The following is a 16,588-nucleotide window of genomic DNA, read 5'->3' on the forward strand; positions in this document are numbered from 1 at the left end:
TGCATTTGTAGATGAATCTGTACCCGGAGAATCTTCAGGGGGCAACAGCGCATCTCAAACCGGGGTGGGCACGCATGAGAATCACCTGCATGTCTTGTTAAATGCAGATCCTGACTCAGTAGGTCTGCGGTGAAGCCTGAGAGTCTGTGTGTCCAACACACTCCCAGGAGACAGTGCTCATGGCAGGGCCGGTCCCACTGAGCAGCACCAGGTCACAGCCAGGTGGAGAAGGGCGGGGAGGATGTCTAGATGGGCTGGTGTCTTTGCCGTGAAGAGCTCCAGTGCTGGCCACAGGGGGCCGATGAAGGAGGCAAGGTGAGGTCATCTGCAGTAAGCAGACCAGGGGTGGAGGGGTTGTCCCCAACACAACTCGCCCTGCCCCAGCCATCGTGGTGAGCAGCCCGGTTCCTCTGGCCAGCGGTGAGGACTCCCAGACACTGCCTCAGAGAACATTCTAGTTTGGGTTCATTCACGACCAGGTGTGAGGCCACTCATTTTCCTCTTGGTTCTTTAGCCAACTTCTCCCAGTTTGCCTTTGAGTCCGTGGTGGCCATTGCCAACAGTCTGCACAACAGCAAGGACCTGGCCAAGGACCAGCACGGCAGGAACTGCCTCCTGGCCTCCTATGTGCACTATGTCTTCCGCCTGCCTGAGCCGCCGAGGGACCCGCCCAAGTCAGGTAGGGTCTCCCCTCAGCCTGGGCACCTGGCAGGCAGGCCCTGTCCCATTCCACCCTTCCTCATCCCCACCCCCTGCCCATAACTCAAAATATAATAGCCCACAATGAAATTTTATACTTAAATTATTATTCAGTTAAAACTGATTTATTAATTTTTAATTTATTTATGGATCATTTACCCAAAACCTATGTGAATGCTGAAATTAAAAGTTTATTTCTAGATTCACCCCCCCTCCCTGCTTGCTTTCTCCCTGCCTCCCTCCCTCTTTTTTTTTTTTTTTTTAAGATTTATTTATTTATTTTAGAGAGACAGGGCTTATGAGCATGGGGAATGGCAGAGGGACAGGAAAAGAATCTCAAGCCTACTCCCCACTCCAACTCCGTCACCTGAGCTGAAATCAATAGTTGGACATTTAACTGACTCAGCCATCCAAGGACCCCTCCCTCCCTCTTTTTATACTCTAAGCATTTATTTTTTTTTTCTGCCTGGGCTATATCCCTTCCCTGGTCTTTACCCAGTGCGTAATTTCTGATTCAGGCAGGGATCTTTATTTTCAAAGATGACAACGGGTGTGTAGGATGCTAGGCTAATAATGACAAGGAAAACGATAAATATCTGATAGTGGTGGTGAGCACTGGTTCCTAAAGTTTTCATTATGAAAAGCTAAATCCCTTTCCTCATTTCCCCCCAAACTAAACTTTTGAAATAATGACCATGTATTTCTCCACTCTTCCCAATTATGTACAGAGGTAATCCTTGCAGGATGTAAAAAGTAGCATCAACAAGTTTACAAAATTCCAGGTCCCAGCAAAGAAACTTGCCATTTTTATTAATCCATTAAGCCTCAAGACAAGTTAACCTGTCATTTCAATTGAGTTTTTAAAGGTACTGGTATTATCTCATAGACTTGCATAATCACTTCGGGAGACATGTACGTACTTAAAAGTGAAAAACGATATGTAGTATATACTTACCCTCATGAGGTGCAGATGAGTCTTTGGATTCTTGGATGTCTGAAGATCTTGCATGACTTACAAAATTGTCTGAATTTAAATATTAATAAATTTACAAGTCCCCATTCCCAGCTTGCCTTGAGCAAGCAGAAGCTCTGGCAACCTTGGGGGCTGTTTCCCCATGGCAATAATAGGGTGAAGTTCAATAGCAGTGCCTACCTTTGGATGAGGCAGGAGTTTCCAGTTTATCCCAGTCCTCACCACTCCCTGCTGCCTCATGCTCTATCTACTTACCCCCTTCTGCCCCCCCCCAAGCATTTGATAATAAGACCCTAATTCCAAGATCTAAGCAAGTGGGTTTGCATCCCCCTCTCCACCCTGTCCCTCTGCAGTTCCCTTTCAAGTACAGTAAGTGACTCTGATCCCCTTCTGTTAACATGTCTGTACCTGGTGGGGTGCAGGTGGCCCCGTGGCCCTCCCTGACCCTCGCTACCACACATATGGACGCACGTCTGCTGCTGCCGTGAGTTCAAAGCTGATGCAGGCCCGGGTGATGAGCAGTAGTAACCCAGACCTTGCGGGGACACACTGTGCCGCAGATGAAGAAGTGAAGAACATCATGTCTTCAAAGGTACTGAAGGGGGATGCCTGGGTAGCTCAGCGGTTGAGCATCTGCTTTTGGCTCAGGTCATGATCCCGGGATCCTGGGATCGAGTCCTGCATCGGGCTCCCTACAGGAAGCCTGCTTCCCCCTCTGCCTATGTCTCTGTGTCTTCCATGGATAAATAAAATGCTTAAAAAAAAAAAAAAAAGGTACGGAAGGTGTCAAAGCCTGGAAAGTGACACGAGCTTTTATATTTTTAACTAAAACTTTGGAGAGATAACACAAAATCGACCACTACCAGGGCCACTGCTCTGCTGGTCACATGTTCTAATGCCTCAGCTTTAGAAATGATGGAGACCATTCTGAAAAGAGACCAGACAGGCATCTGAAGATCTGCTCAGTTAGTTGAAGTTTTTGGAGTTAGTAGGAAGTTTTTACAGCACAGCTGATTTAGCCACATGGAGGCAATGAAGTCTCTTTTCAAGAAAAACCATGTAACTTTAACTTTTTTGTTGTTGCATAGAATGGTTGTTTTGTATTTTGTCTCATTTCCTGTTTTTAATGTCTGCCCTTTACATTCGTTAACATCCATAGATTATCTTATATAATAATTCCAAAGAGCAAAGCCAGGGTTTATAAACAAAAAATGAGGTCCTGAGAGGATTGATGACTTGGACTATATATAGTTTTCCTTTGATGAATTCTTTGCTTCTTCTTGATGTTATTTTTTGTTAACTGTTGTAGACTTCCAGAATTATCGTGACTATAGTACAGAAGCTTTCTGCATACTAACCTCCTTGCTGTTAACATTTTACATTAGAATAGTATGTGTGTCACAATTAATGATCAATTAATATTGATCTGTGACTATTATTAACTGAATTTCATATTTTAATTGTATTTTCTCAGTTTTTTTCCCAATGTATGTCCTTTTTCTCTTCCGGGGTCCTACCCAGGGTACCACATTTATATTTTTTAGTCAGATCTCCTTAGTCTCCTCTTCATTGTGACAATTTTGTAGACATCTCTTGTCTTGACACTTTTTGAGGAATCCTGGTCAGATACTTTATAGAATGTGTCCCATTTGCAAATATTTTTCAAACTTGTGGTATACCCACACACACCATAAAATTCACCCTTCTTAGTGAATAATTCGGTGTTGTTTGTTTTTCCACAAAGCCACCACAGATTCTTTGTCTGAATTTTCTTTCCAATTATCTGTGGCTTCTGTGGCTAAACTTTTAGAGGGATATACTTTCCCCTGATTACAATAAATCAAACCCTCTAGGTTTCAACATAATTCCTCTTACAAAATGTACCCACTTGAGACAGTATGTTGTGAAAAAAAAGGAATCTAGAGACCGAGGTTGGGTCTGGACTCTACCACCACCCAGCTGTGTGGTCATGGGTGAGTCCACTCCTGCCCTGGGTCTCATTTTCCTCATCTCTGTAGAGTTGCTGAACCCTGGATGAACTTAAGGATCATCAATAGATCCACAACTAGGGATTCTGACAATCTAGAGTGTGCACCACATGAAACTTCCTATCTCACACTTTTTGACTTACAGAATCGACCCAGGGCTGTGCCGGAGCTGGCTTCTACCAGTTTCTGAGAACTGATTATTCAAATTTTCTAGAATTTTTGGAGCCGGTTGTTAGATAACATTAAAAATGAAATTATATAAAATAATGCATAAATTATATTAATTAAAAAATAAAATACGGTATGGTATCTTCAGTTGTATCTTAACTGGACATTGGTGCAAAACCTAGTGAAACCTGAATCTGTGGTTTAGTTGCTAGTAATGAGCCAGTGTTAATTTCTTGGTTTTGACAAATGTACCAGAGTTACATAAGATATGACATCAAGAGGAACAGGGTGAAAAAGGGGCTGCGAGACCTCTATACCACCTTTGCAACTTGTTCATAAGTCCAAAATTATTCCACTTTAAAAAGGTAGTGGAACACCATCCTCACTGTTTTACTACATTTTACTCTTATCTGTTTTCTGAGGTTACTACATTTTCCTCACTGTTTTACTACATTTTCCTCTTATCTGTTTTCTGAGGTTATTTGTTATCTGTATGGTGGAAATACTACGTAATGATTTGCTAGTGCACATCTCTTCCCAACACTGTGTTCAGTGACGTCATGTGAACTTGAAATCTGCTGTGATAAAAGTATTTAAGGTACAGAAAGAAATAGGCAAATGCTGCAAATTGGCTCCTCCCCCCAAGAGCTGGTTGTTAGACATTTGCCAACACATCATGATCCAACCTCCTAAGGTAAGGTTCCTTTAAGCATTAGCATTTTCTGATTGAACAGGTGACAAGTGGCCTCCCGTTATCATTGGCAGCCTTGGTTGTTACGGTTTCCTTTAATTAAAGTGAAAATATTAAATTTCTATGTGGATTGGGTTAAGAATTTTCTACTTGTTTTGTGGCAGGGGGAGAACGTTTGTCCAGAGTCGTTTTTGACAATTTTTAACATGTTTAGGAGGCTGTACCATCCGAGCCCACAGAGAGGCACTGTTCCCACACACTTTTTATGCTCCCCCAATAAAATCAGAATGTCAAAGGGACTTCAGCACCCCCTGTTCCTAACTAGGTTTTAACTATGAGTTGCCCTGCACACTAAACTACTAACAGTGATTATCTCAGGAGCAAGTAGAATGAGGTGTGACTTGACATTCTTTGCTTCATTTTGTATTTATTTATGGCAATTGTTTTATCTTTGTAGCCAGAAAAAAAAATAAACTATGTTAAAAATGAATTCTGAGGTTGTGAGTTCCAGACCACTGGCTCATCCTTTCATTGAACCATGGTCAGTGGACAGATGAGTCATGGTTTGTGTATTTCAGACTGCTGATCGCAACTGCAACCGGATGTCTTATTATTGCTCGGGCAATAATGATGTTCCCAGTTCCACGGCAGCCCCAAGGCCAGCCAGCAAGAAGGTACTGAGTGGGGCAGTTGTGAGGATAATTTACCCATGTCCTCTCACTGTGATTGATAATAGACTCCATCAAAGTGCTCTTCTGCATCATTCCCACTCTCACGCATGTGCGCGCACACACACACAGGTGCACGCACGCATTTTTTGTAGCTACGTTCCTTGTCATCTATTTTTTGACCAATTGGTTCCTATTCACTAAGGGTTCTCCAACTTACCGTGCATCAGAAGCACCAGCAGGACTTGGTACTGATTGCTGGACCCTACCCGCCAATGCCCCCCACTCCCCCACCCCCGCCTAGGAATTTCTGATTCAATAGTTCTGAAGTGGGGGCCTGAGAATCTGCATTTCTTACAAATTCCCAGGTGATGCTCATCCAGGGACCACAGTCTGAGAACCACCATGTTAGGTTCTTTCTCAGTAGGAGGTGAGCTGGGGACAGTTACTCCTCAACAGAAGGGAATGGCAATAATTAGGTGTCATTTATTTCAATACTGTATCAAGTGACATGAAAGGCTTTCCTCAAAATTCTTTCTAATCAGCTTTACTTATGAGTTCAGAGACTTTACAAGCTGTTTGCCAGAGCATCTGATAATAACAAAAATTCTCCAGTCACAGTCGCGCGCGGCCTGTGTGGTCTAAGGGGTGGGGGTGGGGGTGGGGGTGTCTTTTTTCTCTGCGGGGCACCCAAGAGTTGCTGCATTAGAGTAGTTACTGAAATGAAGGTCTTGAGTGTCTCTCAAGACCCTTATTAAAATGTAAATATGCTGATTGGAAGGAGAACACGGGAAGCCATTTGCAACAGCTGACACCACAGGAATGTTTATTAAACATGCCAGGAGGGAATGAGCCTCAGCTCAGCAATCTTTGCACCAAGTGAGGGAAAGATCAAGCGTTGGGTGGTGGTGGTGGGTTTACGGCTGCCAGGGCCTGAGGGTGCAGACTTGTCAATAATCCGGGCCCCATATGTCTGGGGCTCAGAGGTACCAGGAGTTAATTTTCAAAGTGAAAGGAGATATGGCTAGGTGCTGAAAGTAATTTTTCACTTAACTCTAAAACTTAGCTTTGGGCTCTGCAGGGACTGGTTGCATGTACCATTTGTCCTTCTTTTTAAAAGCCATGGTTTGCCCACAGCCTGGCTTCCTTCAGGCAAGCGAGCGTGCGGTTTTGCTGTTGCCTTGATTTGACTCTGTCCCTGGTCACCTCAATGACTGGAAGAGAATCATTTCACTTTGGAGGGAAGTTTAGACACTATGTTTCTTCAATAGCTCAGCAAAAAGGATTTAGCTGTTTGGCTATCTTCTCTAACCTCGGGAGCAAGGTGTTCTAGTAATAATGTTGCCTGGTAAGCGACATAAATTACTTTAAGAAGCAGCTTATCCTGTCTAATCTCTTCTTGCCATAAGACTCTGGCAGGCAAACTGACCTATTTTCCAGAGGTTACCTTTGAAGCTAGCGGAGCGAGTCTTTCCTAAAGGGGCAAGACCCAGGCATAGCCGACTTACATCATGTGCTTGCTTAGACCACCTGCTAGATTAACATTCTGCCTCCTGCCGCTCCCAGGCGGGTGAGCCTCATGGACGTCTCCGAGCAGCAGACAAATGCGTTTCTGTGTATTAAGATTATAAAGGTTTGACTCACCCAGTAGAATGAGGGGGAACCTCCTGACATGCTGAAGCACTTAAGCATTTTACATTCATCACCGTTAACTGGCTGAGGATATAGATAGTTAGAATCCCCAGAGATCTGCACATGGATTTTTCCATTTGTGTCCTCTTAGTATAGCTTAGTGACTCTCAAATGTTAATGTACGTAAGATGGTAAATTGAGTTGCACCCACATTATGCAGGGCAGGTACCATAAAAGTGTGTCAGGGCAGTCTTTGCTATAATCAATTTTTTTCAGGGGTTGAATTTGAAACTTAACTGCCATATATGCTTAGGGTGTGGTATTAGGCTGTTCAAATCGTTTTAGCTCTCTTACCCCCAGAAGGATAAACAGTTAATTCATCTGTATTGATTGTAGGTTTTATGGTCATCAGATTAATGAAATCCCCAGAAAATACCCAGACATCATCTTTGCTGGTAGTTAAAGTCACCACCCATCCCACTTTGCCCAGGACCAAGGGCTCCCTGGGATGCAGGACTTTTCTGTTTTCAGACCGAGACGGTCTCGGGAAAACTGAGATAATTTGGTTGCCCTACCTCTAGTCTTGAGCTCCTTCCCCAGCAAAACTGTTGTCAAGAGTCTGATGTAGCCAGATAAACCAGGGAATGTAAAATGTACCAAAGATGCAGAAGTCACCATCTGCTACATTTGCTATCGAGGACTTGGGTACATTGAAGGGAAGGGTAGACATAAAGCAGAGCTGAGGAACTTTCTAGCATCTGACCCTGGGACACAGGGAGTTGAGAGGTTGTGAGTTCAGGCTGCTACCACCATCTCACTCAGAGGATCTACTCAGAACCCCAACCCATCACGTTTCCCACAGTGCCACAATGGGATTGTGAAAACTAGAATCGTCCTCTCTGGAAGGCAGCTTAGATATCACCTAGACAGCAGTTCTCTAATTGAGGTCCCTGGACCAGCAGCACCAGCAACACCTGAGAACTTGTTAGAAATGCAAATTCTCAGGCCCTGCCCCAGATCTACCAAATCCAAACCCAAAACTCTGAGAGTGGACCCAACAGTCTTATGTGTCTTACCATTCCCTTTAGGGGATTCTGATGCACGTTCCAGTTTGACCACCATGGTTACCCTCCATTTTATGGATGAGAACATTGAGGGCAAAGAGAGGAATGGCTTGCCCGTGGTCATGCAGAAGGTTTGCAGCAGAGCCTAAGGGGAAAGTAACAGTCCCAGGTCTGACTGCTACCCAAGAATGCAGAGTCACTCCCAGGCTGAGGCCATTCCTTCAGACCTACCTCTCTTACCTGATACCATCACTCACCAACTCCTACCCACCTAGAAGGTCCTCCATCTCAAGTAGCTTCAGCATTGACTTTGCCATCCACTGGTGGTCTGGGGCACCTGGGATGGCCATGTTAGTGACTAACAGTTGGTACAAGAGAGAAGAGATGTTGGTGTAGAAAGCACCTGTCATCTCAGACTGGCTTCTGTCATTGTCGTCCAGCATTTCCACGAGGAGCTCGCCCTGCAGATGGTGGTCAGCACCGGGATAGTGAGAGAAACCGTCTTCAAGTACGCCTGGTTCTTCTTTGACCTTCTGGTGAGATTCTTGTGTGTTCGTGTCTGTGCGCGGCCGGGCATGAGGCATGTTACAGGAAGGCAGTGAGGTTGCCCCCACCATTTGCCCCTTAGGCACTGATGCTTTATCCTCCAAGTCGCTCCCCCTGAAAACCTCAGGTGGTTCCTTAAAATCTACCTCTGCCCAACTTCTAAGAGTTCTTGTTGATGCCCACTGGAGAACACACCTCCAGCCTCTTGCTTCTCCTCATCTGTCTTCTCTGCTCCCTACCTGGTTGATCGACCATCCTCTCTCGGGCGCCTCTTGCAATAACTTCCTCTTTTGCTTGCCTGCATCTGTTTCTGTGCCGGTCTGTCCACTCTGATGGGGCTGCCAATTCTTCAAACACATGTCATTCTCCTCTTGAAAACCCTTCAGTACTTTCCAGTGTTCTGCAAATAAAGCACACACTTTATCATGGCCTACAGAGCACTTGTATGATCCTGTTTCCTTCTAGCTCTCATCTGAGCTCCTACTAGCTTGCCCCCTCTTTCAGCCACATTGTTCCCATTTTGGTTCTTTGGAGGTATTGTGGCCTTTCCAGCCTCAAAGGCTTTCTCAGATTCTCTCTCTCCTCCCTGCCCCCCATCCCCTACACACACACACACACACACACACACACACACACACATTTTGGGTTTGAGCTTATTATATGTTACCACCTCTGAGAAGGCTTTCAGAGCAGCTTACACTACAGTATGTCTTCCTCTCTATTATTCTCCTTTTGAACACCCTGTTTACCTCAATTCCAGCAGTTATCACAATTTAGAATTGTTTTTCTGTATTGCTTATTTAATTTCTAGGATTTGTCTATCTTCTTTATGATACTATCTGTAGCCCTAGCATGCTACTTGGTATCAGACAAGCACCAACTGATATTAATTGGGGAAGAAAGAAAAATGAAACTTGTTAATCTGTTTCCCCTGTAACTTCTATCACATGTCTATCAGAAGAGCAAAAGGCACAGCCATATTCCTTCATTCTAGAATGAAGACAGTAATACTAATACCTGTTTTGTAATTGATCGCTGAAGTGAAAAGATTTTTACCATAAAGCAACTAAAAGTATCCATTTTATCAATGCTGATAAATGGAGATAAGTTTTGACGTGATGTTAAATGAAAAAGCTATAAAAGTATAGGCACCAACTGTAGTTAACCCATGAACAATGTGGGGGTGAGAAGCACCAACCCATGCCCCTGCATGGCTGAAAATTCGCATGTAACTTTTGACTCCCCAAAAACATAACAACTAATAGCCTACTATTGACCAGAAGCCTTGCTGATAACCTAACAGTCAATTAATACATATATTGTATGTTTTGTGTATTATATACTGTATTCATGTGATAATGTTAAGAAATCATAAGGAAGACAAAATACATTTACAGGGCTATACTGTACTTATCCAAAAAATCCGCATGTAAGTGAACCCACACAGTTCAAACCCATATTGCTCAAGACTCAACTGTACATAAAAATGTACATATGAACAATCCCAGGGATTAGGATTAGGAGGGGATTAGGATTTAGTGATAGAGTCAGCTTTATATTCACTGGGTTCTTTCTACTGTGACATTAAGTGAATAGTTTTTTTAAACTTTTATTGAGTACCCATTTTTTTTAAAGATTTTTTTTTTTTAATTTGAGAGAGAGCATGAGTAGGGAGAGGGCAATGTGGGCTCAATCCCAAAGGCTTAACCCACTGAGCCACCCAGAAGCCCCATAATTTTTTAAGAGAGAGGTGGTAAGATTTACCCCATGAGCTCTAGTTTGTCTATTTAAGTTCAAACCTAAGGACAAGGGAACACTACTGAACAATAGGATACAGACAACAGACAGGACACCTGGGTGGCTCAGTGCCTTGGGCTCAGGTCATTATCCCGGGGTTCTGGGATCGAGTCCCATATTGGGCTACCCACAGGGAGCCTGCTTTTCCCTCTGCCTGTATCTCTGCCTCTCTCTCTGTGTCTCTCATGAACAAATAAAACCTTAAAAAAGCAAACAGGATACAGACAATGGAGGCCCAAAGGAAACAAAATAAAAGTCATGCAGGGGAGGAAATGGAAAGTGATGTGCAGTTGGGTTAAAAATAAGTCATGGGGATCCCTGGGTGGCTCAGCAGTTTAGCACCTGCCTTTGGCCCAGGGCACGATCCTGGAGTCCCAGGATTGAGTACCACGTCAGACTCCTGGCATGGAGCCTGCTTCTCCCTCTGCCTGTGTCTCTGCCTCTCTCTCTCTCTCTCTCTCTCTGTGTCTATCATAAATAAACAAACAAATAAATAAATAAATAATAAATAAATAAATAAATCTTTAAAAAATAAAATAAGTCAGGCCCATGCCACAAAAACATCCAGGATTCCAATTTTTTAGCATCTCACCTAGTCCCAACCCCTAGCTTGAGAAAGCTCAGTTTCAAATTCTTGCAACAGCATCAGCAATGGGGGCATGGGGGTTGCTTAGTAAAATTAGGGCCAATTCTTAAAACCCTTCCTGGAACTACTGAATGCAGTAAGGAAGGATGGAAGCCAGTGGTGTACATTAACCTGTCTTCCTGGGTGACTTCGGAGCTTACTAGAGATCCACTAGTTCATGCCATCCCTGCCCTGCAAGGCCTCAGCAGGGCTAAGGGTCTTCATACCTGGTTAGCACCAGGATTTTCCATTCTAAAAGCCAGGCTTATCTAGGTGAGTGGCCGCAGCCTATGAGTCTTGGAGCAACAGTGTTAGGAGTGAGACATTGACCTCTGTGCTTCTGGCAGCAAATGGACTGGTCTTAAAACTCTCTTGAGGCATGAGTGAGAAGTATTAATACCAACACTCCATGCCCTGTCCATCCTTCTATTTACTTATCCCACTTGCTGTCAAGTTTCTTCATAAAGAGGATTCACTTGGGTCCTAATCCACCTATGGACAATTCATACAAATAATCTTCATATTGCAATTGCATGTTGCAATTGAGTTCACCTGTCATATTGCCAATGAAATGTCAAGAAGCAAAAACTAAATTTGATATTGTAGAATCTCAGTGAACAGAGTCCCAGAGGAAAGCAGGATCCCAATTCAAAAATGCTTTATGTCATTTATTCATGTGCGTGCACATATATGTCCACATTCACTTCACCTAATCATTCTTAGGTACTATTCAGTAGTTATATAAGTACAATTGTTAGACCAGAGAACCAATCCCCTAGAACGGTGGCTCTCAAACTTGGCTATGTGAAAGTTCCAGTAGCAGCTCTAAGGGCTCAGTCCTTGGAAACTCAGTAGTAAAGACCTGTGTGCGATAAATACCCTGAAGACTTATCCTCACTGCACACACAGGACACCAAAGCTAAGTAGGGTTTGCCCAGCCCTCCCACCACTGAGGACCAGAGCCTCACGACTCTAGTCCAGCTTCTGTTCCTTTGCCATTTTGCTTCTCCTTGGAAGCTCAAAGTTACAAAACATTCCCTTAGCCTAACCAATTAACAATATGCAAAACTTTTATATTCAGAAGCCAACTTTAATGCACCATTGCGCATTCCCAGCCAGAATGAACCCAGCCTTTGGAGGCCTGAGCGGCTCCGCCTGACATCCTAGAGCTCTAGGCAAGTTTGTATTCTCTGCAGGCATCACAATGGCTCTGTCCTTCATATGGTCCCAGGAACAGCTGGCATCTCTGAGGAAGGAAAAACAATGACATCCAAAACATACTGTGCATCTTGCTGTGTATGCACTGGGCACCATTTTCAGCTTTATCTCACTTAATCCTTAAGCAGCCTTGAGGCCAGAGTTTTCTATCATTCCAGTACATAGATGGGGTTGGAGGAAGTGTGGTGACTATAAGGAGGACTCTTCAGGTCTGACAAAGGCTTTGTCTGCTTTACTGCCCTTAACTACAGGGAGCTAAGAACCATGAAAAAGGTGAAAATCACTTTTGATCTTGCACATTTATTTACTGGGACTCAGTGGCTCTGGGAGAGGAAGCAAAAGCTAAAGCTGATAGCTCACCTTCCCTCCAGGAGTCCTTGATGGTAAACAGATGAGGTAGTTGGAAGGAAAGCTTCTGCTGATCTGAGCATATGGAAAGGGTTGGTCAACAGGCAGATCTTCCAAGACACGGGGTCCCCAGGGCTCTGCATGTTGTAACCTAACTATGTTAGGGTCCTGGCAGGACACCGTTGGCATCACTCAGAAGGTTTGATAGGAAAGCATTCATCAAAGGGACGGCGGTGCCAGGGTGTGAGCACATGGGGTTGGTGAGGCCCAGGGAGGAGCCTTTATCTATCCATTCCAGCTCTAAAAGGGCAAAGGTAGGGGACCTATTGTAACTGGGACTTAGAGAAAGCAGAGGCAGAGCAGAGGATCCCCTAACAAGAGCTAGAGTTCTACAGAAATGTCACCACTGCCAGAGGCTCATGGTGGCCCAGAGGAGGACAGAGGAGTGAACAAAATACCAGGACCTCTGTGTCCTCTCCCTCACTGATCCCCTGCTGGTGCCTCCCATTGGCCAACTCCAAGCAGAAGCCCAAGGACAAGGAGGCCTGAGAGATATGGTCCTTAGAGATCAGCTTCCCAAGGTTCAGAGATTGACATGGAATGCCAAGAAGTGGATCTCGGTGCTGGGGTGGAGGTAGGTGGAGATTATTAGCACCAGCCAGAACTTTGCAAAGGAAACTGATCCCAGACTCAGGGTACATAGTCCTCCACGCATCACTTGTGCATTTGCCTTACAGATGCTCAGGAAGTTATTTAAAAACCAAAACAGTTTTCTCCCCCCCAAGAAGCTTGCAGAGAAAGAAAGGACAGCTTCCTTAGACTTAGCCAACAACCTGGGCCATTTAACACCCTTCAAGTGTGTTAATGCCCGGGCGCTAATGAACAACTACTTTGGCATCAGAGCTGTTGAATGCAGGCCTTGGGCCAATTTCACGCTTGCTAATGAATAAATCCCTGTGCTTCTAGAAACTGCTGAGCCAGGCTTCAGGGACCCACAGGTAAATAGGTGGCTCAGTTTACTTAGAAAATGAAGTCTTGCACCAAGGGGTTCTTTAGAAGTACCCCTTCTGTGAATGGATCATGAAGGCCACTAGTGGGGGGTATTTTTGTGCCTTACCCCACCTACAAATAATAGACCAAGCATCCTCTGGTATTTATTTCTACTGGATGTTCTTCTCTGAGGAGCCGAAGGACACAGTAGCTGGCAAGTAACTTACAATCTGGAAAGAGGGCATGAGTTAGAAGTACGGTATTGTGAGAATTATTTATTTGGTTGTAGGTTGGCCAAGCTCAACAGGCAGAAGCCGGATATAACAGTGAGTTCTAAAAGTCTGGGGCTAGGGTGAGTTAGCCAGAAGAAAATCAAGATTGGGGCAGCTGAAAACAAAGAGGCCTTGTCTTTCCAGGTCCTTTGTTGGGAACATAGTGAGAGGGATACTTTTGTCAGACAGAAATGGAGTCCAGTCCCCATCTCTCACCCTGACCCTCCCTCCCACCAAGTACATGAGACTCTATGGGGTACAGACTCATCTGTGTGTCCTGAACCAGGCAGGACTCTACAGTGAAGAGAGTCTATGGTCCTTATGCTGGGCTTAGGATTTTATGTTCTTAAGGTCCTCCCTGAGCTGCCCGTGGTATTATCGGAAAATAAAAAACACATAAAGCCTGTCTGTTAGTCTCTTCTTATTTTACATTCTATTTCTTATCTCTGCTTGTCTTAATGCTAATGAAAATTGCTGGCCTGCATTCTTACAACCAGAAATCTGTTGGTAGTACATTAAAGTTCTCCCCTAAAGAGACTTCAGTTCACATCATAGGAGTGGAGAGCATTTTCCCCATATAACTGTCTTTGTGTACCCTTCTTCTAGCCCTGACCTAAGGCATCATCTTCAGGCAAAAGTGGGCAGTTAACTGCTAGGGCCATTTCTTTTTGCAGTGACTCTCTGACTAGCTTAGGCATATTCACAAAAATGACCTCAGAGGATAGGCATCTGAGGATAAGAACTCCCGGTTTTGCCCATCAGTGTTCCCTGATAGCTCTAAGTGATTTCTAACAAGGACGAGACACAACCTCAGATGGTATCAAAGGGGTTGTATTATCCACGAGTCTCCTGGCCTCAAGAAGAGGCCCAAAAAACAAAACATGATCTCGATTTGAAATTGTGGTAGGCATTGAGCTGGTGTCATATATTGTCGTGTATTTTTTTAATATATATTTTTAAATATATAAATATACATATTTTAAGGCAATAGATAAAACAAGTGAGTCTTACTGAATTCAAAACATAACTCCTCCTAGAGGCAATGTTCCAAATACTGGTTAAGTTTCCACCTAGCATAATTTAGAATTGTTTCTGGAAAACTATGCTCCCTGTTGCAACTTGAAACTCAAGAGGAACATTTCCTCCCCCCGCCCCCCTTCTCCTTTATTGTAGTTTTGAGGACAGAAGTGACTTCAGTTCACATCAAGAACAGTATCATAAACAGCTCCCTTTGTGTCATGTGTTGAGGGCCATCATCAAGTGATGCCTGAGTGGCTACGGGAACACCATCTAGGTCTGCCTTCTCATGGGTGGTTGAGGGAAGGGAGCCTTCCAACACTGTAGCCAAAGAACTAAGCTCCCTGGCTTTGTGAGCAGCAAGAAGGAAGCCCCCTGGCTTGGGGTCAAGAAGAGGACATCCTTCCCACCTGCCACCATGGTAACCCTCAATGGGGCAGGAGCATTTTTTTTGTCCAGAGTCCTCTTGGACAACCGCCAGAGCAGATAAAGTGTTAGAAAATCCACTGCTAATGAGCTTTTCTCCAAATCTTTCACCCTTTTCCCCAGTGTACCAGCAGGTCACCGATTTCTGTGTTGACATCTCCCCCACTCCCCCGTAGGTGAAAAGCATGGCACAGTACGTACACAACATGGACAAACGGGACAATTTTCGGAGGACTCGTTTTTCCGACCGTTTCAAAGATGACATAACTACTATTGTTAATGTGGTCACCTCGGAGACTGCAGCCCTTTTAGTGAAACCTCAGAAGGTAACTGGGCCTTTATATGCTTTATTTTCTAAATCTTTTACCTTTTTCTGTTATTTCCATAAGCAGACAAAAATAAGCATCATCTTAAGGTAGTAATTGAGATGTAACTAGCTAGACGTGACAACTTAGTGCAGTTATTGCACTGGGTGGGACCCTGGGGTGGGGCTGGGGCTTGTCAATAAAGATACGGAGGGGAAGTATTCTCTTCTTAGAAAATACATCTTGAAGTGTTACAGGGTAAAGGGCATGATTTTTGCAGCCTGCTCTCGGAGTCAAGAACTCGGAAACAAAATTGCTATATATAGAGAGAATGATAAAGCTAATGTACCAAAATGTGAAGTATTGATAACTCTGGTTAAAGGGCATGTAGGAGTTCTTTACATTGTTCTTGCACCGTTTCTATGCTTGAAATTATTTCAAAATAAAAAGTTGAAAAATGAATAAAATGAAGTCAAATTTAGAAGGCAGATATAATATTTGAGGCAGCGGTGGTCATCATTGATACCTTTATCATTACTGAGAATTTGTATAGTACCAAGTGCTCAGGAGATTTCCATCTGGTTATTTCTCGTGGCAAACTTTCTCGGTGCAGCAGGCATGGAAAAAGGACGCACAGTGAGACTGATAGATTTTCCAAAAGCCATGCAGCTAGCAACAAAGCCAGGACTGAAGATTCCCAGCCCAGAATATTCAGACAGTTACGTAAACTCCCCAGGAGTGTCCCCTGTGCAGGATACCAGAGCAGGCCGGCTTACCACTCAGAGGTACTGTGGAAACTTCTCTGTCAGGTCTCTAGCCATCCCAGGGACTGTTCAGCTTGGCCTGAATTTGCAAACTGCACATCAAAACAAAAGGAAAATATTTTTCCGATCATATTTTCAATAGAGGCAGAGAAAATTGATTTATCATTCCTAGAATGAAGGACATAAATAGGAAAGAATGAATTCCCAGTTGCTCTGAGGTGCTGTAAAATCTCTTCATAAATACGAGCCCCAAGAAGTAACCAAGACAAAAGCTCTTGCCTCAATTCATGCAAGAGTTCACTGTACCATGTGTAACTCTGACCTCTCTTAGGCTGGGAATGCTGCCTAATTGGAGGACAAAAAAAATTCTTAGGTAAAGAACCAATTCTTCTATCTT

At 44.0% G+C, this 16,588-nt stretch overlaps 1 protein-coding gene across 4 annotated transcripts in view; it reads left to right on the plus strand.

Annotated features, from left to right (window-relative positions):
* Window positions 1–16,588, plus strand: part of DOCK8 (dedicator of cytokinesis 8) — a 230,735-nt gene that overhangs the window by 149,902 nt on the left and 64,245 nt on the right. For all 4 annotated transcript variants that reach the window (XM_025423389.3, XM_025423392.3, XM_025423391.3 and 1 more), the window contains 5 exons: window positions 515–679; window positions 2,095–2,264; window positions 5,098–5,193; window positions 8,324–8,419; window positions 15,299–15,448. In XM_025423389.3, the coding sequence (XP_025279174.1) occupies window positions 515–679; window positions 2,095–2,264; window positions 5,098–5,193; window positions 8,324–8,419; window positions 15,299–15,448 (677 nt within the window). The remainder of the gene's footprint in view (window positions 1–514; window positions 680–2,094; window positions 2,265–5,097; window positions 5,194–8,323; window positions 8,420–15,298; window positions 15,449–16,588) is intronic.

This window comes from Canis lupus, chromosome 1, assembly GCF_003254725.2.
Source record: "Canis lupus dingo isolate Sandy chromosome 1, ASM325472v2, whole genome shotgun sequence".
NCBI lineage: Eukaryota > Metazoa > Chordata > Mammalia > Carnivora > Canidae > Canis > Canis lupus.